The sequence below is a fragment of the Glycine soja genome, chromosome 19 (assembly GCF_004193775.1).
Source record: "Glycine soja cultivar W05 chromosome 19, ASM419377v2, whole genome shotgun sequence".
NCBI lineage: Eukaryota > Viridiplantae > Streptophyta > Magnoliopsida > Fabales > Fabaceae > Glycine > Glycine soja.
In genome coordinates, this window is record NC_041020.1 from 43,182,250 (window position 1) to 43,209,202 (window position 26,953).

At 30.9% G+C, this 26,953-nt stretch overlaps 5 protein-coding genes and 1 pseudogene across 5 annotated transcripts; 4 read left to right on the plus strand and 2 right to left on the minus strand.

The window, feature by feature from the left end:
• Positions 1 to 405: 405 nt before the first annotated feature.
• On the plus strand, positions 406 to 1,084 carry LOC114399597 (two-component response regulator 24-like). Its single transcript, XM_028361802.1, has 2 exons — positions 406 to 662; positions 844 to 1,084. The coding sequence occupies exons 1-2, from the start codon at positions 462 to 464 to the stop codon at positions 967 to 969; spliced, it is 327 nt and encodes a 108-aa protein (XP_028217603.1). The 5' UTR covers positions 406 to 461; the 3' UTR covers positions 970 to 1,084.
• Positions 1,085 to 9,932: 8,848 nt separating this feature from the next.
• Positions 9,933 to 10,781, plus strand: LOC114400031 (ankyrin repeat-containing protein ITN1-like). The gene has a single exon (XM_028362273.1). It carries the CDS (start codon positions 10,015 to 10,017, stop codon positions 10,648 to 10,650), a length of 636 nt encoding a protein of 211 aa, XP_028218074.1. The 5' UTR covers positions 9,933 to 10,014; the 3' UTR covers positions 10,651 to 10,781.
• A 535-nt stretch (positions 10,782 to 11,316) lies between these two features.
• LOC114398854 lies at positions 11,317 to 11,973 on the plus strand (annotated as a pseudogene).
• A 633-nt stretch (positions 11,974 to 12,606) lies between these two features.
• Positions 12,607 to 14,442, plus strand: LOC114398855. The gene is made up of 2 exons (XM_028360971.1): positions 12,607 to 12,891; positions 13,918 to 14,442. The coding sequence occupies exons 1-2, from the start codon at positions 12,607 to 12,609 to the stop codon at positions 14,440 to 14,442; spliced, it is 810 nt and encodes a 269-aa protein (XP_028216772.1).
• Positions 14,115 to 19,291, minus strand: LOC114400038 (26S proteasome regulatory subunit 4 homolog A-like). The gene is made up of 6 exons (XM_028362282.1): positions 18,764 to 19,291; positions 17,439 to 17,684; positions 16,235 to 16,404; positions 15,853 to 16,069; positions 15,599 to 15,739; positions 14,115 to 14,804 (listed from the first exon to the last, which is right to left on the minus strand). The coding sequence occupies exons 1-6, from the start codon at positions 19,244 to 19,246 to the stop codon at positions 14,721 to 14,723; spliced, it is 1,341 nt and encodes a 446-aa protein (XP_028218083.1). The 5' UTR covers positions 19,247 to 19,291; the 3' UTR covers positions 14,115 to 14,720.
• A 5,275-nt stretch (positions 19,292 to 24,566) lies between these two features.
• On the minus strand, positions 24,567 to 25,259 carry LOC114398128 (glycine-rich protein 5-like). Its single transcript, XM_028360282.1, has one exon. The coding sequence runs from the start codon at positions 25,199 to 25,201 to the stop codon at positions 24,902 to 24,904; it is 300 nt and encodes a 99-aa protein (XP_028216083.1). The 5' UTR covers positions 25,202 to 25,259; the 3' UTR covers positions 24,567 to 24,901.
• Positions 25,260 to 26,953: the final 1,694 nt, after the last annotated feature.

The window sequence follows — 26,953 nt, forward strand, 5'->3', positions numbered from 1 at the left end:
CCTCTCTCTATGTTTCTCAGAATCAGTAAATTGATGCTTCTGCGTAAACAACCTAATAAATTGATGCTTCTACGTAATCTACGTGCTTCCAAACATCAACGATTATGAATCAAATACTGTAATTCAAGATTGCTTTAGTATTGAGTAATGATAATTTATACATTTCATTATCTTACAACTTATCTTTCACCCTATTTTTTTTCTTATTTCTCTACCTTTTTCGTTATATTACATATTATATCTATCATTTTCTCTATACTTTTGTTTTTATCTCTATCTCATCCTCCCTATGCTCCAATCCACCCAAAATAGGGTGGAGGTTTAACATTTCCGTTTAGTACTTCATATATATTTCATGAAACATTATCTTTGGATACACATATATCTAATATATTCCCAAAAGAAACTGTGCTACAGGGAGAAGACAAAAGGAAAAGATTGGTGAAGAACAATTAAAAGTCATGGAACCTCGTCAGTTAACAGCACTTATTGTTGAGGATGACATGGTGATTCGAATGGTTCATCAAAAGATTCTGAACAGTGTTGGATTGAAAATTCAAGTCGCGGAAAACGGAAAAGAAGCTATAGAAATTCATGGCTCCGGACAAAGTTTTGACCTAATTCTCATGGATAGGGATATGCCCGTGATGAATGGCATTGAGGTAACTTTTTTTTTTTTCCTGTGTTATATATAATATCTACAACGAATCGTTGGTCAAGTATATATACGCATGATCCTTATTGTTTCATAGGGAACTAGAAATAATAATGACAGTTATATATTAATGACAAATATTTAATAAGAACCTTGTTAATAGAATTGATTTGATATGTTTGTATTAGGCCACAAAGACACTTCGATCAATGGGGATTAATAGCATGATTACTGGTGTATCAACACGCTCAGTGGCAGCGCATATACGAGAATTTATGGAAGCAGGACTAGATGACTACGTAGAGAAGCCTTGAATTAAGGATAAGCGGATAGGTTAGGTTTAATCAAATTTGTGATCCATCAAATTTGAATGAGTTAATTTAGGTAGATTTTTTAAGAAAAAATAAAACTCAATCCAAATCAAATTATTTGTAAATGATTTGAGTTGGGCTTAATGGATCAAAACACTTTATTTTTTTTATTCTTTTTTAAAACGTAATATTTTTTTATAAGTTAAATTTTTTATTAAATAAATTAGACATAATTATTTTTTATTGGATTTTTTATTAAAAAAAAATTGTGATGCTATCACATTCCATTCCATTGACTCCTATTTATCTATTTATTAAAAAGGAAATCCAACATACCATCTTTGAAATAAGGAATTTCAATAAACATAGTGAGAATGTGTTTCAAACACTTTTTTCTAATCAAACCAATAAGACATTATGATGCTTATTCTTTGTAAATAGATTCAAAATGTCTTTAGAAATCCATCGGAAGTGACTTTAATCAATAAAACATTTGTCCCTTTGATCCTAAAGATTAAGGATGCATTGATGCTTACTCAATTCAATTTGAAAGTCTATGTAATCAATAATTAATAGTATTTGATATTTTTAAAATTTATTATATAATAATAATAATTTAATACAATACAAATTAACAGATCAGCAGATTCAGATATTAAAACACGGAATCCAACCCAAAACTCAACGGATTTAATTGATTCAATTCAAGTCTAACTCAAATATAAAAATTATCCAACCTAAATTATTTGGATTGATTTGGGTCAATTCAAACTTACAAATGATCCACATGTGCATACACCCCTACCTTGACCCTTGATAAGCTTACTTCAATCACTCACAAGATAAACAAATTAATTAAGCCAGATTAGATGCTAGTGCATGTAATATAGTATCTTTTATGGTAGATCAACCATAATCTATGTATCTTTTATTTTGTGACGATTTTTACGTGACTAAGTAGTACAAAACACTTCATTTCCTTTCATTGTTTAATATTAGTTATTGGACCATGCATTTATAAAATTACATTACAAAGATGAGAATGTATCTACATATATTTCTTCAAAATATTTAATGAATAATATATACTCTCCATTTCAGAATATATGAAGTTTTAAAGGAAACAAATTTATTCCAAAATATATATCATTTTACAAAATCAATACTACATTAAATATTTTTTTCAACGCTATCCTTAATAAATATTTAGTGTGAGTAGTGTATAGAAAAAGTAAATGAATCATCAATTAAAGAGATAAATAACGTATTAGAAAGTTTTATAATATTTTTTTAAAAATTTAACAAATTAATTACATTCCTTAATACTTATGTAAAAATCTTAAACATTATATATTCTGAAACAAATGAAGTATTAAAATTATTTTAATTTTATTCAGATGCAATTAAAAACCAGACTCTGGATATTTTATTTTATTTTTCGTTGATAATAATTTTACTAAGAATTAATGTATAAATTCCATATTATTTTATACTAATAAAAATAATATATCACTTTTGTAATTGTGATTTGTGAATGAAAACATGTAGATTATAAATGAAATGGGGGGAAAATATCCTGTTAGATATATCTCAATTATATTATCACGGTTTTTGCGATTCTGAATTAGTTTCATATGGTAAAAGTGTGATATAAAATACTAACTTTATTTTATGAATAAAAAGTATAACCCTACCATATCATCAGAGGCAACGGACCACTCAATCCAAGTATCCAACCATATCAATATCATTACTCCAAAGTTATTATTGATAAATGAGTTATTATTTTGTGTATGTTAAATGGGTTAGTTTTTCAATTTCTTTTATTTTTAATGGGCTGGGGAGCCTTTTAAGCTAGTAAAACTTTAAGTTGAAAATGATCTCTTTTATAAAAAAAAAAGATTAACCAGTTTGAGTTTTGTTAGTTTTAAAATATAATCAAACCAATTGATTATAATCAACTAAAGTCTGTATTGATTTTTCATTCCAAAGTTGCATGATATAATTTAATTTGTTAAACCATTCCATTAGGTATGACGTACTAAATTGGACAAAATTAAAATCTCAAATCAAACTTTTCAATACAACCATATTGCTTCCATTTAATATTATATCTAATTAATTAAATTAAACTTATAGTATAAAATACGAATGCAATGAATGCTCATTTCAGTCATAATCATTAATCATAAGACATGATGATTTGAAAGTCAATATAGAAAACCAAATCCAAACGCGACTGAAACCCATTAAAAGAAGCATGCGGCCTAGGAGCAAATGGGGTAAATGTCCAAAAGCAAAAGTAACATAATAGGATCAATTGGGCTCATTATAATGAGGCCTCATTCCAAGTGTGAACTTTTCCCCATGCAGCACAAAAAGAAAAGAAAAAACTGACCAAGTAATATTACCAGGCAAGTGTCAAATATTTCCTACCTAGTTAATAACATATTACCAGGCCTGTTTCTCATAAATGATTTGTAAATTGGTTCACCTTGTATTCTTTTCTTTGGCAGATTAAAAAAAACTCTAAACCCTTGATGAAGACATTTTCAAGCTAGGAACATTTACCAAAGTAATGGTTAATAACTTCGAAAAGTGTGGCTAATGTGTTAAAAAACATATGACTAAATTAATAACAAACCACTCTTTCATTAAATTAATTCTCATAATTGCGAAGCATTCGGTAAGAGTTCCGAAATTAAATTTTTGGTTCCCGCTAATCTTTATAGTCGTAGCTAGAGTAGAAACTTTCATGTTTTGAAATTTTGCAACTATGAATGAATAATTGAAAGCTAGGGAGTTAGTCTGCTTTCACAGTCACAATTGAAGTTGAAGGGATGGAATTAAAAAACAAGACAAGTGAATAGGAATAAAGTTGACCCATCACATGGGTTGCACAGAGAAGTGAAAGAACCTACGAATCTGCTTCTATGATATGGGGTAGTTTTCCTTGTTTCTATGTGGGGGTTATGGTTTCTTTAGAAGATATTCATTAGAAATTTTATTTTTCTTACTTTCACTTTTCATTGTACAAATGTCCCCATGTTTTATCATTTTGTTGACTATTTTAATAAATTGCATAAAATATAGTGACAAAATAAATAATAATAAAAAAGTTATTTTAGTTTTTTCTTATAAAATTTTAAATTAAAATTGAAAATAAAATGAAAAAAGTGAGACATTCAAACTCAATAACCTCTGGTTTGGGTAATAGGTTTTTTTGTTTTGAACCTGTGAACCCAATGAACAAACTCGTGATATTTTTTCTTTTTTATTATTTATATAATTTTATTATTGCTATTATTATTATTATTATTCATTTCTATGAATTTAAAACAAAATTTAACTTCTTTTAAACTATAGACTTATAGACCCAAACTGACTTATTATTGATCAAGTTGAGGGTGTTGCTAAGTGCATCAGACATATTATTTGTGCACTCAACATTAAAATAAAATTTCTAAAAATACTTTAAAGTGTTTTTTGCTTCTTTTTACGTAAATTTTTTTATATGACTTACGGATTGGTTAATCCGTATGAGTTATATGGATTTTTAATTTTTTTAATTAAAGAAATATTAAATTTTTGTATTTTTTTAAATTATAAATATATTAATATGATTGTTAAAAAAGAAACAATAACTATTTAAAAAAATAAAATTAATATATTTACAATTAAAAAAATAATTACTATTTAAAAATATAATTCAAAATAATCTATTTTTATTTAAAAAATAAAACAATAACTATTTACAAACAAAAAATATATATATTTATATTTAATAAAAAAATAGCTATTTAGAAAAATCAAAATAATACTTTTTATTAAAAAAATATTTACTATTAAAATAAATAAATAGAATTAATTTATTAATAAATTAAATATATATATATATATATATATATATATGGATTAGCTAATCCGTATGAGTTATACGAATTAACTAATCTGTATAACTCATATGGATTAGGTAATCCATGAGTTATATGGATTAGTTAATTTGTATAACTTAATTTATATAACTCATACGGATTAGATAATCTGTATGTGTTACATGGATACCAAATGTGATCCTCAACTACGAAAAAAAGAAAGAAAAAAACATTATCTCGACAACGAAAAAGCACGATGGTGATGTAGATGGCCTGAACGGAGCCAATGGAGACTGACGACGGTGGCGACACGACAACAATAAGAGAGAAACAGAGGAGGAAGAAGTTGTGTTGTAGCGGAAGCATGTACAAAATACGCGAGGGAGAGGAGTTTTAAAATTTAAGTAGAAGATATTTTTGTCACTTCACTTGAATTGCTGGATGCACAAACAATATTACATGGAGCAACAACAGCCTCGAGTTGATTCTATTTGGATTTGACGAAAAATTGTGCAAACTTGATCCAACTTAAATCAAACATTTTAATTAATTTGGGTAATGTAATTGATTTACTGAAAATAACAATATTTTTTATAAAATATACATAAATGAAAATTCTTGATTATTATGAAAAATAAGAAAATTTAATTATAATTGTTAAATAAAAATTGGCAGTTTCAATTGTATGTTTAATTATAAATCTCTTGTAATTTTCTCTTTTTAATTAACTATCACATGGAAATTTAAAAAAAAATCATTATACACATAAGTCAAATAGACTATAATATTTTTATTTTATTTTACTGGACACCAACGTCTCAAATTCAAAGATATATTATATAATATATCACGATAGTATAAATATTAACTCAAAAGCATTAATAAGAGTTTAGGAGATGGGATTAATACTTTCTTGGCATTACATAGAGAATCAAGATTTAGATTCACGTTGGAAGAAGTATTCACTTTTTATATTTAATTATGTCTTGAATAAGATTATCTTTAAAATAGAAGATCGGTAGAAAAAAAAATATATACCATTGTTTTATAAGATTCTATTATTAATTATAAATCTAATTGCACTAACTTTTTAAGTTAGCTTCAATTTTATGAAGACTACGCATTTTTTTTACATTTTGTTTTTAGAAATTTGTGTATGATCAATACATAAAATAGGAAAAATATGTATTCTTTTTAAAAAAAATATAGTTATAAAGTATAAAATAAAATAAAGGAAGTGAAATTTTTTATAAAAAAATATGCAAATATATTTATGGTTAATCTCAAGAAAGGCCCATGTCATTTATCTACATGTTATTTGTATTGATATTGATTTAAAAATAACAAAAGAAAATAAAAAAAAAATACTAATCACATATATCCAAAGATTTAATATGAGGAGCATCCAATAACCAATACACTTAGATCCGATCCATGACATCCAATTTGAGGTTTTGTACAAAACTCATGTAATTTTATTCATAAATTATCAAAATAGGTAAATTTTTGTAAAAAAATTATGGAAATGAATAATTTGTGCTTCAAATAACCATTTCAACATAAAGAAATCATACTTTAGAAGATGATTTGACCATGGTGTTACATGCCCACTAGTTTTCGCCTGATTCTTCCTCGAACCACACTGTATTGGGAGAAAGGTCTTCTCTGATACTATTTGTAGCATCCCTAATTTTTTATTTCTCAACAACTCTCACACTACGACAACCCTTTTCGAGACCTCAAAAATCTGCTTCAATTTACTTTCAGGATCAATGATTGACCCCACAAACTAAAACAAGACTTTTTAACGTATTTTGTCCCTACTCACATGCTTTCCGGAGAACTTTTCAAAAGGTCACCCATCCCATAACTACTCTAAGTCAAACACGTTTAACTATAAAATTCTTAAGTGACGAGCTACCAAAAAGTAGAGACATCTTGTTGGTATAGGTAATATCAATTAATTCATTAAGTCATTCTCAGTTGTACAGTCTCATACCTACACAACCTTTAGATCTCTCTCATTCTGGTGTGATCCGATCAGGGTGTTACACAAATGCCTATATTATGGCAACTGAAAAGCAATTTGTAGGAGATTTTTAGCCACCACAATTTAAAAAAAGAACTAAAAATTGAAATCTTCTTTTGAAGCACAATTTTTTCATGTTAAAATCGATTTTTGAAGCATGATTTATCCATTTTTGTAATTTTTAAAAAAATTTATCCATTTTGGTAGTTTATGAAAAAATTGCACCATTTTGGTACAAAACGCCTAATTTGGAGTGCCAATGTTTTATCGTTCTTAGAATAACTTTCTTTTAATAGTCATAATAACTTTACTTCATCCTAGACTTTTTGTTCTTAACAAATTTTTGTAGAAGGTTTAAATATATTTTTGGTCTCTATAAATTCATTTTTTTTAATTTTAGTCCTATAAGTTGGAATTTTTCCAATTTTGGTTCCTATAAGATATTTGCTCATTTTTAGTCCCTCTAAGTTTACGTTTCCTCAATTTTGGTCCTTGTAAAATTCTAGTTTTTTCATTTATAGTTCCCACAAGTTCACACTTACATAGACTAAAATTAGAAAAACGCAAACTTATAAGGACTAAATAGAGCGAAATATATTATAGGGATCGAAATTGAAAATGTACAAACTTACAAGAATTAAAATTAAAAACATAAACTTACAAGGATCAAAAATATAAAAATACTGACTTACATGGACCAAAAACATATTTAAGTTCATTGTATAACAAATTTGACATTTAACAATTTTTATGCGAAAATTTGCTCTTCCATTCTTTTATTAGGGGCATGTGCATGCGTATACATGACAAAAGAAGAAAATTCTTGAGGCGTTTTGTTTGTGTTTTTTCCTTCATCACTGATGGAACCTTCAGCTATGCAATGTATTCTGCATTGATGACGACATCTGAGGGTGTTATGGTAGAATTTAGAACTTTCCAAGGACAAAATAAAAGGAAACCCCACAATGGGAGAATTGGATTAGTGAAAAATCTTCACTGGCATGTTGGTATTTTAATTTTGACCAGTCACATATTAGAATATTCTTTCTGTTTTCCTCAGAGTATCTTAAATAGAAGATTAAGATTTGTGATTTTAGTTAACTTTTTTGTGGATCCCGTGTTGCCATACCACTTTAAAAATCTCTCCAATTTTGTGCTCCATTAAAATACCAAGCTTTGTGACCTTAAACTACTTTTTGTAGGTCCCACAAGGGATCTACCTTCTAATAATTATTTATAATTTATTTTAAAATGATTAATTATATAATTTTTAATGATGAAAAAAATTAATTCAAAAATAGAAGTTTTTAATAATTAAAATATTTATTCATCAAGATAATTTAAACTTACGATAATACATATCAGTGATAAAATAATACACACATCGATATTGAGCAACAAAAATTAAATTTCATCATTATTCTGACTAAAATATTCCCAAATATGATCCACTAAGTTTGCTGGAAGTTGTTGATGAACTCCTCTTGTATGCATATAACGTCTTGTTTGCAAGTATGCAACAAAGTTGGAATGAGCACCATGAGAAACATCAATGTTTGAAATCTTTTCAAAAATATAATTGTAATCAATATTAACGTTATCATTGTATGTATCTCATTCATCTTCAACAATCATGTTGTTCAATATAATGCATATCAATATTATGTTCTTCATGGTGCCCATTTGTCAATTACGCGATGGACCACAGATTATTGTAAATTGAGATTTGAGCACATCAAATGCTTTCTCCACATCTTTTCTTGCCCATTCTTGACATTTTACAAACAACTTTCTTTTCTCTCCTTGTGGCATTAGGATGACCTTCACAAATGTGGCTCAATCAAAATAAATGTCATTTGCAAGATAGTATCTCATATTATATGGAGTTCCATTAATTGTAAATTACATTGGAGGACCTCAATCTTGCAAAACGTCATTAAACACAGTAATTGGTTTAACACGTTAATGTCATTGTTTGAACCTGCAATGTCAAATATGCATGTCAAATCCACAAGTCTTGTGACACAACGACTTCAAGTATTGTTGTAGGTTTCCGATGATCACCTTTACGATATTGGCATTGTCACGCAACTAGACAATTTTTTTCATTCCCAATGCATGCAATCAATAAAATCCAATATACCTGAAAACCCATATGTCTCTTCAATTTTTTCTCAAATTCATTTTTCTCAATTTCTCTTCTTTCTTTGCTTCTCTTTGTGTGCCAAAATTAATGCTTTAGTTAGTATATTCTTTCAATTTGTGGTTGTTACTTTGATTTCATGGTATGTTATTAAATGTGATGTACCTCCTTGTTTTGGGGTATTTTATTTTAAGGGGGTCTTGCTCCAAGTCTAAGTTTTTTCTTGAACTTGGTTTACTTTTGATTCAGTCAACAAATCAAAACGATTTGAGTTGAGAGCAATTAATCTAAGCGGCTAAATATAACAGCAAATAAAAGGGAAGGGACAGTATAACTCTGCATGTATATAGTCTGGATCATGCTCATTGAATTTTTCATGACGTTTAAAATAATCAATAAGCAGGTATCCTGAATGTTACCAAAAGTCAGGGTGTTGATCACGCATATATACTTATCGTTAACAGTGAAACTTGTTATGAAGATATTTGTGTTGTTTTAATTTGTAATTCCATTCCAAGTTTTATTGTATTTTTAACTATTTAATTTTAAATGATAGCAATGGGACTTAGAATCAAAATTCTCTTGGGGTTATAGTAATTAGTCAGCAGGTTTAACATTCACATGATAACATTATGAGTCGAAAAGTTATATCTTGACTTGCAAACAAAATCTAATAACCAAATTCAATTTGCAAATCAATTAAAAGCCAACAATGACCAAATCATCCAAACATATTGTGTTCAAACATGTAGCAGGATAAAATAAAATAATAGCTCGTACTCATCAACATAGTTTTTTTTCTTAATTATTTAATCGACCAAGCATTGTACATGACTATATGTTCATCATATATATATATATATATATATATATATATATATATATATATATATATATATATATATCAACCTGTAAGAGAGACCACGAACACCAATATTACTAGGTCTGGCGTCGGACATTCTTGCAATGGAGCTTTTGGAAGATCCAAACATGATGATGCAATGAGAGAACTCTATGAAGCTTCATTAAATGGATGTGTGAGTACCTTAGACACATTAATAAAAAAAGACCCTCCTATTCTAAGCAGAGTTTCACTCTACCCCTTCACTGAAACCCCATTACACATAGCCTCCTTGCTTGGACATTTAGAGTTTTGTCAGATTCTTCTTCAGAATAGTCCCAATTTAGCCACTGAATTGGACTCAAAAGGGCGTTGCTCTCTTCATCTGGCTTCAGCTAAAGGGCACACTGAAATCGTGAAAGCGCTTTTGAGGACAAAACCAGAAATGAGTTTGGTGCGCGACAAAGATGCGATGCTTCCTTTCCATTTTGCTGCAATTAGAGGGCGCGTGGGAGCCATCAAAGAGTTGATCGAAGAGAAGCCAAACTCCATTCAAGAGATGATAGAAAGTGATGATGGTTCTGTTCTGCACTTGTGCGTTCGCTATAACCATCTCCAGGCTCTGAATTTGCTAGTGGAATCACTGAGAGGTGAACATCAATTCTTATCAGCCAAATACAAAGAGGATAGCACTATTCTGCTTTCAGCAGTCAAACACAGACAAATCAAGGTAGAATCCCCCCAAAAGAAATTCAGGTACTATTTACCAATTTTCTATAAGAACATAATGGCATGATACTATTTTCACAGTATGATCTTCGAGCAAATATAAAATTCTAGCAATATGTTACCACGCGAATTCTTATTGTTTTTTGGTATGGTATATTGACATGGGACACCTACATTCATTACATAAATGTGGATTACCCCGCGAAATAACTATAGAATTTTTTCAGACATTTCTAATTTGTGGTCTAATTCAAAAATTCGTGTAAATGGCTCTCTGGTTGTAATTCCACTAGAAAGACACGAATATTAAGTTCTCATAGGGGTAATGGAACATCGTACGCATCCTATGCTGGACGTACGCTAGCATGATGTGATTCTTGCAAGCTGCAACTGAACTTTGTTTATTTCACCAATTCTGAACAAGTTCTTATTTGAATCCGATAACAACTAGCTGCTATTTGGCATACTCTCGTGTCCCCTAGCTATATGTTTATTTCGTTTAGGACTAAACCGCCGAATATTTGGAGATTGACATGGACTCTGTGTTAATTAAAAATTAGAGGAGAGTCAATTTATATACTTGGCTTTTATAGAAAAGCAAACTCTACAGTATATGCATATTTCAAAGGATATTTGTACCTTATAGAAACTGAGCTTATATTATATAACATTATCTTATCAAAATTAATTTTACTTTCTATTTTCTTCTCCTATATAAGTCTTTACAGAGAAGTTCAGCTAAATATAGCGTAATTGTAATATTTATGTATACTTTGCAGATCATTAAATATTTGCTTTCACAAAGCATCACAAGTGAACAGCAAGGACATGGTAAATGGAACAGATTTGAGAAGTTCTGCAGAACGTACCTGCTAGACCAAGGTAATTGGATAGACAAAAAGACAAGGGAGCAATTGATGGTGGCAGCTACTGTGATTGCAACCATGACTTTTCAATCAATGATAAGTCCACCCGGTGGTGTATGGCAAACCGATACTCATAAATCCCAAGATGGGTGTTCTTGCCCTAACTAAGCAGGCACTGCGGTTGTGGGTTATGCTTGGCCACCGGCTTTTCTGATATTCGTTTTCTTCAATTCTTTGCGTCTCTTTGTGTGATGCTGGTTCTCATGAGCGGGTTTCCGCTGGAGAACAAGGTCGTTATGTGGATCTTGGCAGTTTTGATGATCGTTGCAGCTTCGTGTATGCTCTTCACGTACATGTGAGCATTGGGCTTGGTTAGTAGAATTGAAAATCTTGGCTATCTTTTGGTTGGTACTTGGGCTATGTTGCTTGTGCTTGTTGGTTTGATTCAAACAAGTCGAATAGTGTTCTGGGCAAGGTCACGCCGCAAGTCCTCAACAAATGCTCCGCTGAGTCACATTAACTAATTCTCCTGGCAGTTTGAATAGCTAGGGCTAGGGTGTGTGGAAGCTGTTGCCTCCCTTAATGAGTTAATTTGTACAACAGGGTTAAACTAAATTGCACTTAACACAGAAGACACCGTATACATTATTAACATAGTTTTTGGCTTAACGTATATGTCCATTACACAATGCTCAAAGAAACATAGTTCTCTTCTTGTTGTCTCTTTCTGAGATAGGTTCATTCATTACATCGATCAATATTTTTTATATATAGTATTAACCTGAGAGACACCGAGAACATCAACATTACTTAGTTTCACTTCCAATATTGCTGCAATGGAGATTTTGGAGGATCCAAAACTACAGGATGCTGCAATGAGAGAACTCTATGAAGCATCAATGAATGGATGTGAGTACTTTAAACATACTGATCAAGAAAGACCCTCTTATTCTGAGCGGAGTTTCACTCTACCGCTACACTAAAACCCCATTACGTATAGCCTCTTTGCTCGGATATTTGGAATTCTGTCAGGTTCTTCTAGACAAAAATCCTAGTTTAGCGACGGAATTGCACTCAGAAGGACGTTGCCCTTTTCATTTGGCTTCAGCTAAAGGGCACACTGAGGTTGTGAAGCGCTTTTGAGGACAAACCCTGAAATGTGTTTGGTTCGTGACAAAGATGAGATGCTTCCTCTCCACTTTGCTGCAATGAGAGGGCGCGTGGAAGTCATCAGGGAGTTGATCAAAGCCAAACCAAACTCTATTCGGGAGATGACCGAAACTGATGATGGTTCTGTTCTTCACTTGTCCATTCGCTATAACCATCTCGAGGCTCTGAAATTGCGAGTGGAATCACTGAGAGATGACCATCATTTCCTATCACTCAAAGACAAAGAGGATAACTCTCTTCTGCATTTAGCAGTGAAACGCAGACAAATCAAGGTACTTTTTATTCACAAACTCCAAAAGGTGATTGATTCAGTGCCCCTCTTAGTTTGGGTTTTGGTTTTCTTTATATTTAGCCTATGTGTCTCTCCTTTACTCAAATATGCAATATTTTTATTTCAAAACTTAAAGTTTTATTAGTATATTTCCTTCATTCTCCAATATAAACGAATAAAATTTCTTATTTTTTAGTCTCAAATATAAAAATTTTAATTAATTTTATCTTATTAAGGAAATTATTTTCAAAATATTCTTTATTTCAATATAAAAAAATATACCCTTTATTTAACATGGATTTTATTTGCAACGATTTTTTTAGATTTGATATCAAATTCCAATAAAAAAATGATTTAGAAAAAAAAATTATTTTTTAATTGGGTTGGCACAGTTTAATAATTATTGTGAAATCAAAATCGAAGAAAATAATTTTCTTTTACATTGTATTGATATATCTTTGTGTTCATCCACCAATAGAGTTTGTTATACTTTATTTTAAGAAATGTCGATCATATAGTATCGCACACCACTTGAAGTAATTGAAATATAAAATAAGAATTACATTACCGAATTATTTGAGTAATTAATGAAGATACACACTAGTCATACTTTCATTGACTAATTATTAAGTAAAAAAGATATCAAAATCCTCTAAAACTAAGGGGCACAAGAGAAATTACCAAAAAAATCAGATATTACTTTCAGTCTTATATATAAAAAAAAGATACCTAATTCATCAAAACTATTCTACTGGTTCCAAATTGATTATAGCTTTAACTTTTAAAAATAATTCTAAATTGACTGATGATCTCTCTTTTCAAAAAGATATTCAAACATTTATTTCAATTTTTATTTTCTAATAAATATTGTTTTGGATGACTTAATAATATACTTATTAAAATTAAAAAAGAGAACAAAGATATTTTAGTAAAATTATTTTCTAATAAATACTAATTCTCTTGAAATACTTTTTTTTTTAATTTGACACAAGATATTCAATATTTATGTTTGCCTATGACTTTGCAGATCATTAAATACTTGCTTTCCCTATCCGAAATGAGTATGGAAATAAATGCTTTGAATAGGGAGGGTTTAAAAGCTATGGACATGTTGGAGCGCTATCAAACAGATTTTGTGAGCCAACACACTTTTATTGAAGGAGTTGAAAAGCCTGCAAATGAAGGTATAGCACAAGTAGTTTCCTCAGCAACCCTAATCAGCAATAAGGAAAAAACGGCTTTGCCAACATATAGACGACAACAAAATTCCTCACAAGCACAAAGCATAACTATTGAACTTGTACAACTAGATCCTCCTCCACAACCCTCACCTCAACAAACATCATCATCCTCACAAACCAACATTAATAATATTCCTGAACCACCACAGCCCTCACCAAGCAATGGTCCTCATCAGCTCCAACATGTGACTTCACAAAACATCACAAGTGAACAAGGACAAGATAAATGGAACAGGTTTGAGAGGTTCTGCAAACGTAATCCATCAAGAAGCAGTTTGTGCAGTTTCTCAATCTCCAATTGTCCTTCATAATTAATCCATCAAGAAGATTGTCTTTCTGTATAGCTAAGAAAAGCAAGTCAAACATAATCTCAGAGAAAACATGCATATTATCAAGAAGAATGAAGAAATGGCAGGAAAATTTTCCCGATTTTTTTAAATCAAAGAAAGCTATGTAACTATAGTTGAGATTAAATCCCGTGATAATGTAGACCCATAAACGACCACAAATCAAAATACAAACATCCGTTCACAGAACAACAAAAAGACTGTAATAAAGAAAGAAGGCCGGGGTAAATGATGAAGATGCTTCACATATACAGTCCTTCTGGCACCCCTTCTTTCTTCTTAAACATAACCTTATCCTTTGCCTTCTTGAAGTCGGCATGCGTCACCTGAAGAGCAAGATTTTAAAAAAAAAACATTTGGTCATGAGAGTAAAGGAAAAGACACACACCCCTCCAAAAAAAGGTAGAAAACAAAATAGGATCACTTCAAAATAGAAAATTGAATATCTAAGCAGAAGACCACAACTTGTATAATTGGAATCACTTCAAAATAGAGTACAATTAGGTCCAGAAAAATGTTCAAGTTACCAATAAAATGCAAAGTAATATTTCCATATGAACAATTAGGCTCGGAGCCTAAAAAAATTATATTAAAACAAATGCTGATTGATCTAATTAAAATGTATCTTGCATTCATTGGCACACTGTTTTTGCTTCAGTATTAAAAGCAAATTGATGGATTCAATTCAGTGAAACCCTGTTCTTGCAAGGAAAACAGTAGGAAATCTAATATCTAGTTTACATTCAGGGGCAGGAAATTACAGATGGTCTCCCTCCAACACCTTGTTTAGCACACATTCTCTCCAAATTCCAAGAGATAGATTTAGGGAGATTGTTTTCCAGATCCATTTTGTCAATATTTCCAACATCTCAACTCACTCCAATTTTTCTGCCACTTTCTTCAATGGTGTAGGCTGAGAAAGTTTGGTATGTCTAAACTTAAAATATCCAACCAACCTATGCTATATTTTGTTATCTTAATATATGAATTTGAGCCATAAAATGAGCTTGTCCATATTAATAACTTTGTAATTCCTAACAGCAACAGTACAATAATATATTTCCACAGGATCACATTATTTAGGCCATAACTCTACAAATATATAGAAGATACTACTAACCTTCATCCGGCGTTCTCGTAAAGCAAGTAAGCCAGCTTCAGTACATATTGCTTTTATATCAGCTCCAGAGAACTCATCCTTAGTCATAACAAATTCTTCTAAGTTGACATCATCAGCTAATGTCATCCTTGAAGTATGTATCTAAATATCAAAAGTATAAGACCTTTTAGTGAGATATAACTAAGTAGAATAGGAATATTAAGATATGTCAGTGAAAACCAAAAACATGTTTTCACAGAACTAGTCATTCCGACCTGGAAAATGCGTCTTCTTGTTTTGATATCAGGGAGAGGAAATTCAATCTTCCTGTCAATTCGACCAGGTCGCAGCAGGGCTGGATCAAGGCTTTCAATTCTGTTGGTTGCAAGAATCACTTTAACATCACCTCTTGAATCGAAACCATCTAACTGGTTCAGCAACTCCAACATAGTCCTCTGAATTTCACGTTCTCCACCTGAGTGGGCATCATACCTGCAAAGCATATAAGAGACATATAATAAGAATTGACTCATGATATCACTCTTCTACCAGTCCTGTACCCCCTGCCTCCTCCCAAAACAAAAAACTACATCCGGAAAAAGAGGATAGAAAATGTCTTAAAACAGTGACTCCAGAAGCTGATACTCGATAACTTACCTCTTTGTACCAACGGCATCAATTTCATCAATGAAGACAATAGATGGGGAAAGATCATCAGCAACTCGGAAAAGTTCCCTTACAAGTTTTGGACCATCTCCCAAGTATTTTTGTATTAATTCACTACCAACAACACGTAAAAAGGTTGCTGATGTCGAGTTTGCCACAGCCTGAAAGTAAGCAAGCCTTTGTGTTAGACCAAACTGATTGTGCTGTTTGTAGTTCCCCACACACAATAATAAAAACAAAGTTGACACAATGAGACATGTCAAAAAATGTGTATCATAACTTCATACTGATCAAACTGCATTTCTAGTAAAGATCAGGTACAACATCAAGTCTGATTATTTAACAGATAAAAATTACCACAAGTTTTGTTAGTTGCTGTTTCCAGATGCAAACAGCAAAACATTACTTTTTAGCCATGTTTGGAGTTAATTAAATGATGTCTAACACCTGCAGGAATAAAAAATTTGCTGTGATTTTTAAATGCTTAAATAATATCAATATAATTTTTAATGAAGAATTTTTTTTAAAAAAAAAGGTATCTTATGTTATCTTGTAGGATTAGTTTCATATTTCCTTATTATCTCCTAGGATTTCTTATCTTATTATTTGTTTCCTTATTTACTTAGGATTATGATCTAATAATAGTATAAATAAAGGTCAGTGTATCATATCTTGTAACATTATAATACCTTGCAATGCTCAAAAAAATTTTATTCAGTCTCTATTCTCTCAAATTCCTCCTTTAATTCCTAAAACCCTGTAATTTCAACAAAATCAAAGAATTTTTCTATATCTATAGCTTCACTTTACTATCAAGTTCATCAACCACAGGTTAATATCTTAAAAACTCAAGAACTTTTTTCTTCTGTACATTGATTATGAAAGCGAAAAGTCTTAAGAGAAAATTCATGCAATGTCCTCCAGTTTCCGTAAAGCCACCAATCAATAACTAGCAAATAACTGAATTTCAAACAAGTAACATGAAAAATCAATTTTGCAGACACAGACATTTAAAAAAATACTTTGTAATTCATAAACCATATAAAGCAGATAAGAATTCAAATCTCTTTTTTGTGGAAGAAGACATGCGAAAGAATTTCAAACTCCATGTTATTAAACAGAGAAAATGAGGAATAAAAAACATGTCAGGATTATATTCCATCGCCCCATATAAGAAACCCCAAAAAATGCACACCTTAGCTAGCAACGTCTTCCCAGTTCCAGGTTCGCCGTATAAAATGACTCCCTTAGGAGGCTTGATACCAATGTCTTCATACAGTTCAGGATGCGTCAGGGGAAGTTCGACTGCTTCTTTAATTTCCTGTATCTGAGCATCTAAACCACCAATATCAGCATATGATTCCAAAGGTGCCTTTTCAACCTTCATAACAGAGACCATTGGATCAACTTCATCTTGAAGAAGCCCAACAACAGAGAGAACCTGATAAAGAACCATACATGATAAGAAGCATTACATTTCCAGCATCTAATCATATCAACTGCACAAAAAGAGATGACTGATCTTAATACAAAAACAATTATGTCAATATCCATGTCCATTTTTTCCAAAAAAAAACATGGTTCAACAAAAATATTTTATTCACAACTTTTCTCACCCTCTTTCCAGGTTCCGGTGTCCACAAGTTAGTTACAAGGTAGTAATGTGTTATTTCACATCTCTCAAAATTTATAACTTCTTCAACAAGATAGGAACACTTCCTCATTTATATTTTCTGTGGATTGTGAGACAACTTTCCATGACACAATCCCAGACTACACCAAACAACAGCAACACATAATGGGTGTGTTTGAATAACCGTCCACACACAGTCCAATACACCTAAACGGAAAAGTTTGTCTCTGGTTGGATTAAAATGAACGGACCATGTTTAAGATGTGGGAATGGAAATCCAAACACACAATATCTCCAACATGTTGCCACATCAACAGAAAACCCTTGAACAACCTTAAAATATATATTCAACAGCTCTTAATAACATTTTTTAGATACATGAAAGATCAACCACCCCTGGCAGCCCAAAACAAAAACAGCAGGGTGTACCCATTAACCATTCCAACAAGCACCATTATCAACGAAACTTTTAGTACTTCCTAATACAGTATTATCATGTCAAAAAGTTACCAAATATGTCAAGTGTTCAACCTAATGCATACCTTTGATTAACTTAATATATTTTCAAAACAGGCTATAAAATATAATTATAATCAAAACCCTATTGAGAGAGAGAGCATTAGAGGGGAAATAACAATTTTCTACCAACTCAAAATGACCAAACCAGCTTTCATTTGAACTCCACTGCATCACAATGTCTCTCACCCCAAGCTATTCAATCTAAAATCACAAAATCCCAACCCACAAACCAAACACACAATCTAACCACTAAAGTCTAAACCCTATCCCCCCCCCCCCCCCCCCCCAAAATCCATCACAAAATAGGGCAGTCAATCAATCAAAACGCTAAAACAATTCAACAAATCAGCAGCATACCCTAACCCTACCTTGTTATGCATCAAAATAGCGCATCCAGGCTCGAGCTGATCCTTATCGACGAAAGACAAGATACCAACATAGTACTCGGGCCCCACCGAGGACGAAACTATGGCATGACTCTCGTCAATGAGTTCCTCTAGGTTACCAACGCTCATAGGAGAACCTCGGAGATCATCGACCTTGGATCTGTCTTCCTCGGCCTTCTCCTCCTGCGGCTTCAGCCTCTCCTGGTTCGCCACGAACTCCTCCTCCATCAAGAGGTAGTCCTTTATGCGCTCCAGCTTCAGCAGCCTTAGCTTGCACTTCGACAGCGGCGTCACCGTCGGCAGCCGCGCCGCCGCCTCCGGGCCCTTCTGCTTACGCTGCTTACGGCCCACGCGGGCCGGCGGCGCCGCCGGCTCGAACTTCTTCTCCTTCTTGTCGCCGCCGTCCGGCTTCCGGTCCCCCGGAAGACCCTGCCGGTTCAGACCGCCCGGTGTTCCCTGACCCATGCTTTTGGTTTTCGAATATGCGAAAGTTAGAGAAGAAAAATTAGAATGATTTACATATACTTGCTACTTGCCTTTGTGCACAAGTTAAAGCTAGCAATTGGGCCTTTGGGCCCTTTGGGCCTTTGTGCACGTTATACTTGCTACTGCTATTTCAAATCCAGAAACCGCTTTCACTTGGGCCTGGTAGCCCTTTGTTTTCATTGCCTCTGTACGACCGACAAGAAAAAAAAATCCAGAAATTGTTGTGAATCCAAAATTATCTCTGAAACAGTATGATGACATAAAAACTTAACTCTCCTTGAAATTATCATTTACGTATAAGAAAAAAAAAAAGTTTCGCTGGAATATTATGGATATCAAGCATTCAATATTTGAATTGTCAAAGTTTTTGTCAAGGGTTTCAAATTTGAAAGGGTACCATAGAAAAGATTTCAAATATCTACGTTGTTTTAGGAAGGAAAAAAAAATCTACTCAATCATGTCAAAACATGTCAACATGGTTTGGGTCATTATTGTCTATCAAACTTGATCGGATCAAAATCGAGTTTATCCAAGTTGATAGCATAATCAAACTGATAGTCAATCCAATTTTCATAACTAGAGGTACTCATCATTCAAGTATTTACATAACTATAATCATAACTAATAAATAATTAGAATATAAGTGGATATTATAACTACAACTATAATTAATTATAATTTGATATAACAAGTTATTATTTTTAAAATATGAATATGTAATTGATTATGAATGAATTAGTTATATAATCAATTGTATAAAAAGTTATATTTAAAATCAATTAAATAACTGATTATAAAAGAATAAAAATAAGTATTCATTTTATAACTAGTTTTATAACTAGAACTATTTTTAAATAAAAATTATTTAAAATAACCATAACTATAAAACTATTGAAACAATTATTCACCCATCTTGACAGCATTTTGTTTTTCTAGCTAACACAAATATCGTAAACAGCATATATATAGTTGACTATTTTACTTTGAGAACTTTGACCATGTATATCCGGAAGTGACATGTACGTATTCAAGATTAAGAAAATAATTAATGAGAACTGAGAAGTCAAAAGTAAATAAATTTTAACGTGCAAAATGGAAAGAAACAGAAAAAAACTAACTACAATATGGGAAAGCAGCTTGCTGCATCAGCAACAGACTGAGAGTTGAGATCAGTTTTTGGTTTATGTTACAACCCCTACACACACCAACCCACCAATAATGTGTATAATTGTATTAGTAGATTACAAGTTTGCAAATTTTATTTAAAAAAACTAGAGTTTCCAATTTGAGTTTAAATCTTCAATATGCAATTATGTTAAACATGCAGGAAGAGAATTTCATTGTTTGAGTTATAATGATCGTATTTTACTCGAGTGAGATTACATCCTTAAGATACATATTGTGGGAGGGACTGGACCATGCCCATGAACTGCACCCAAACCAGTGTATTGTTGGTGGGGCTTCAGTTTGGTTTAGCATACTTAACTGCAACAATATTTTTTGTAGCATGGTTTCTTTTTTCGCAAAAAAAGGCTGAGACGTTTTCGTTTTCTAGTTTGGCATGCTGTGTGTTGGTGTCTTTGGTTCCATCGCAATAAGGTGATCTTTAAAGGACAATTCCTGACATTTAATCCGTGTTTCAACATATTCAAGGTGTGTCTTGGGTTTGGTTTAGATATAAGGGACCGTGCTCAAGTGTTCATTATTTGATTTCCAAATTGGTGCCTAAGTCCTCTTGATTGTTTACAGAGAATATAGATTACTTTATATTCTTTAGTGGTTGTTCATTAATTGGGGGGATATATTCTAATCTTTTTGTATATATCATTGATATAGGATCACATTTTGTGTCCTATGAATAAAATTTTTGAGTTTGTCTTAAAAAGTAATAATAATAACGTATTTTTTTATAAAATAAAAAAGGTAACGGGGTAAAAAAAAATTGACAAATATTTTTTATCAAACTTATTAAAATAAAATTTAAAAAAGTTGAAATCAACATTTTAAGCTCAAATAAACTTTATATAAACCCTTTTGAACATCATAGTCAAGTTCATGAATAACCTCTTTTTTAGAAGAGAAAAAAGTGATAAACTTATTAAACTACAAGTCGTATAGTTTTTTAATTTAATTTGCTCACAAAAAGTAAATCAAGTTAGATTAATTTACTTTATTAGCAACTAGTGATGAATCAACAATGGATGGAGTTGACTCACTGTGAAACCTTTACCTATATAGCTTAAAATAAGTAAAATTGGAAAACTAGAAAATTTAGCTGACTTTGTTGAATGCCTGTAATTGTGTACTGTTGTGTACACTACTGTACACTTCTTACTTTTTTTTATAAAAAAAAACTGTAATTAAACAGTGTTTATTTTTTAAACGTAATAATTAAATTTTTCCTTCCATTAAAATGGTATGTATGAATACTGATCATTTTTTACACTTCTTACTTTTCTCCATCTTTCTTTATATCAAATTATTTATTTCATCTATTATATCTACAATTTTTTTCTCTTCTATGAGAATGTACATGCATCATGTCATGACTCATGAGTATGTACATATGCATGATGCATCATTTTTGTTTTCCAATTGCGGGGAAAAAACCAGTAATAAGAACATGATTTTGTTAGATACTAGCTTGTAATAGAGTATAACAGAAGGTAGGTGATGGTTATTCACTAACGTTGACGTCCTAACAAGTTCTTATTCAATTCGATCATTCAATCGACGTGCTACTTGTTAACGTCCTAACAAGTTCTTATTCAATTCGATCATTCAATTGACGTGCTACTTGTTACTACTACTACTATCTGCAAGATGTGCCACAATACTGGAACTGGTAAATGTAACACAGAGCTGGTGTGCCATCTGCACACTTTTAACTGGTCCTGCCCAACTTCTTCTACTCCATTCAAAACTTCACCAAACTCTGACATTAGTATTTAATACTTAATACATGTAAGCATTCAGCAGGCACCACACCTGCAGGAATAAGAAACTTGATGTCCAAAAAGTTTGAATATATATGATCTATATATAAACTTCTTGATAAATTTTTATAAGAAAATAAATTAATTTTTTTTCATAACCTAACTCATACATAAGTTAAAATTTATGTGGTTATTGTACTAGTATAAAAGTTGGCCAATTTTAATTTGAATGTATTGATATTGATTATCTTACTCCCTTGCAGCCTTAAGAACTGAGACCGCACCTACTGAAAGAGATATCATTAGTTATATTTCGCGATGGATCGAATTATGTTGTGGACCACTTATATAAGTAGCTATAAACTACGTGGAAGAAGAAAGCTGAGAGCAGAATATTCCCCCCTTCAAATTCAAATAGTGATAATTAATCCAGTATTTTGAACCCTCGCCTTTGCAATGGCTCCATTGATTAATAACGTAATGTTCCTGTCTATATATTTTAGGGAACTTCCAAATGTTTGACTCTAATGTATATTTTCTTTCGGTCCAAACTATAACTGGTTGGCCATGAGGCCCATGACATGTACGTATAAATTCAAAAATAATATAGTAAATTCCTGATGACCACCGAATTAATTCTTACGGAAAAAAGTTATAGTACTACATTCAATAGTCAACACTATTTTTTATTTTCTATCATCTTTTAAAAACTGAAGAACTTATATATACCAATACTACAAGATCTATTTTTTTCTGATTAATTTGCCTCTATGAAATACATCCGTACAATAAAAACATGTGGCTATAAAGCTAATGTATGGCCCTCTATTTACTTTCAGGCCTGAAAGGAAAGGGAAATTTCATAGGTATACAGAAAATAACAGCATATTTTACCTCTTTTATCGTTATAAAGAAAAACACAAGTTTAGTTCTTTTGATGTTTTTGATATTTTTTTATGTTGTTCTTGAATTAAATTAAAGTGTTATTTAAATAATACATATGATTAATAAAAAAAGTTTGCATTAAAATTTCAGACGTAACCTTCAATTCTAATAAGAAATTTATACCAAAGAAAAAAATTACTTAAAAAATTACATCTAAATTCTGTCTCTAAATTGTTACATCCCTTTTTCTCTTTCCACTTCATCTTTCATTTTTTCTCTAATCTTGTGCTTTTTTCCTTTGTATTCTTCTTGTACTTTCGCTTCTTAGTTCTTACATAAAAAAAAAAAAAAGTAGCTAGATACTCATCATTTCCTATGAAATAAGCCACTGTATGGCTGACTTTATTATCACTAGCATTGATTGATTAATTATTTTAACAATACATCAGTTTCAATTTTATAAAGACTATTCCAAAAATTAGTAAAACATATTTTTTAAAATAAATTTAATTGTTGTTATAATAATAGATCCTTGTATTTTTTAGTTAGCACACACATTCATGCATTAATTTATATTAGCAACTGCATGTATTTTAAATAATTATAAAAGATAAAATATTAAATATTAAAAAAAAATAGTATACTCTCTCACACACACTCGTGTACATACGTAAAAATTGTGAGAACATGTATAAATTATATATTGCTGCTATACGATTAAGATTTATGATTTATCCTGTGGCTTATATGAGATGTATACTATTAAGTACGACTATGAGAGGCTAAGAGCAATAATTTTTTATTCGTATGAAATGACTCGCATGGATGTTGAAAGAAAGCTAGACACATGATCATTAACTTTATTCTAGAAGTTTAAGAAACTAAATCTATTTAATAATTAACTTTTTATTGAATATAAACTTTGCTAAATCTAATAATTGAATCATATAATAATATGTTATATGCTAAATTTTAAATAACATCAATACTCCTAATTGCTAGTATAAATTTATTTATATATTTTCAAAATATATTACATATTAATAAAATGGACTGATAAGGTGGTAATTAGTTTTAAAAGTGTACGTATGAAGTGAAGGGGGACCAATCAAGTCTCTTTTATTTTGTAAATTAGGGAACCAAGTCTCCCGTTATGAATATATTGGGTAGAATTGTTATAAAATTTAGGATTAATTGTGTTTGTTGTGTGTGGTGTACTGAATGTTGTTAATTATAAATTTCACTCACCCAAGTGTTGCAAAGTTCAGGCATGTGATTTATATGTAATATAATGTTGTGATAGTTAACTAAGTGCATAATAAATGTCAGTATATTTTAATATTTGTGATTTTTTTTAATTATTGGTTGTTCTAGTATATTTTAATGCAACATTTGTTGTGAAAGTTGAAATTAACGTCCAACAGCATGGAGATAGAGAGCGCACAAAAAGCAGGTAGGTAGTAAATTGAATTCATTGATTACGTTAATTACTTCCATGCTAAATGTGAATATTCCATAAAAGAACCACACATATATATATATGAGCACATACTATGGTTGACACTTTGACACAAAACCTAAGAAAAGATCGACAGAAATGACATACATTACAAGATATACTACTACTATTTTTTTGCTTTCAATAGGCGCGCGATAATAAATCAAACGCTAAAATGCTTGTAAGATAAACGACACGCAACTAAACCACAATTATTTCCTGAACGAAAAAGAAAGCTAGCTCGACTAAGATAATCCAAATTAAAGAAGCGGAAAGAGAAATTCCATATGCATGCATGCATGCATGTTCATTCACTCAAGGGGTGGGATGAGGTATGCTACCACCGCCAACGCCACCTCCAACACTGCCACCAGTACCACCGCCAATGGGACCTCCGAATCCTCCCAATCCACCTATCCCGGTGGTGCCACCACCTATTCCGGCACCTCCAAAAGGTAGTCCATTGCTTCCAATTCCTGAATAGCCACCAACTCCAGCATAGCTGATGAAGTTCTTCTGGTCCTTGAGACCAACATCTTCGGGTGCATCTCTGGCACTTGTGGCCACAGCCAGAGCTAGAGCAAGAACCAACACCAACATACACCACTTAGCCATCTCTCTTTGTCTCCCACACACTACGTAATTGCACTCTCCTTTAGTTACTCTCAGAGACTGTGTCGTGTGCTTTTTTATAGGGGCGAAAAATAAACTAACCGGTTAAGGGCAGTTGGCAATGGTAAATGAAACTTTAATGCCATTGCAGAGACAGCTTGCTGTGGAGGAGTTGGGTCGATATAGATAGATCTTCTTCGGTTGATTTTTGAACTTGATTTACATCTTTACTTGAACAGAATTAATATTAATAGAAAAATAAAATAAATAAGAATTTATGGTGGAAGATTGAATGACTGCACCCATGAAGTTATTTTCCAACTGTTAATAATGATCCATGTGCATTAGGGACACATCACTTTCAATTTTATATTGCTGACTTGAAAATCACTTGACTGATTAATTATTTTAATTAAGGACACATCACTTTCAATTTTATAATTACTTTTCCGATAAATTAGTAAAAAAATTATTTATTTAAGTACGTAACCTCTATATTATTAGATATTCTAGTGTACCTTTACATAATGTTATTAGTAAATCCTTAAGATTAAACCTTAAACCTTAAATATTAGTAAATTTTATAGGGTATATAGATTAGGATTTTAAATAATTATTTTAATATAAAAAATTCTGTGAATTTTAAAAGACTTTATAAGAATGTGATGATTTTTAAGATTTTAAAAAAAATGAATTTATAAAATTTTTAAAAACTTCATAAATTTTAAAAAAATATTTAAGTTATAAGAGTTGATAAAAAAAAAAAAGACAATTAATAAACTGCAAATTTTTTTCCACTCCTAAAAGCCCAACGAACCTTTAGTATCCTTAAATTTTTTTCATTAAAAATTGTTTTGCTAATCTTTTAAATATTTCCCTTTATGACATTTTGGGTTGACACACAAGGGATAATTATCTTCCATCAAAATGGATATACAGAATTGAGTTATGATTGCTACAATATTAATATTCCCAATGGATCCTATATTCTCCTATACGATGTTCTGCGATTGTCATCAAAAGATGATTTTGTAACAATGTTATACTTTTCATATATTTTTTATCATACAAATAAAATATATTAAAAATGAAAATTTGAGGGTGTGTTTGATGCACATGATACAATACAAGGAGGACAGTACATAATAACTTTTTTATCTTGTATTTTATTTGGTGAATAATTGACAACATAAACAAAATAATAAAAAATTATTATTCAAAATTAATATATAATTTATACTTATATATATAAGGAAATAATATGAAAGAAAGTGTAAAGACATCAAAACAAATTATGTGAAACAATTTTTTTTTTAAAAATAACTTTGAACGTATTTTACTTCTCAATTTTACTTACATCAAATATTTGTGTGATCTTCATTCTTTTATTTTTTTTCCTTTTTATTACATCACTCGTATATATTTTTTTCTTTTTTTTTCTCGTATCATATATTTCTCCCTCTTTTCTGATGTATATATATGAATACACCTAATTATATCACTTGCTATATTGGAAGCTATCTATTCAATCTAATTCTCTTTGTTGATCTATTGTACTTATGCAAAATATGATAGTGATTTGTGTCTTATAATTAAATAATATAAAATTTTGATTTTGATAAATATAAAATTAATCGTGTTGAATATTCATATTATACTCATGATTTACAAAGAACATTAGTTACTACTTTCGATAAAAATTATTTTTTTACTAATATCATGATCATTAGAAAAAAAAACTTATGCAAAGGCTCT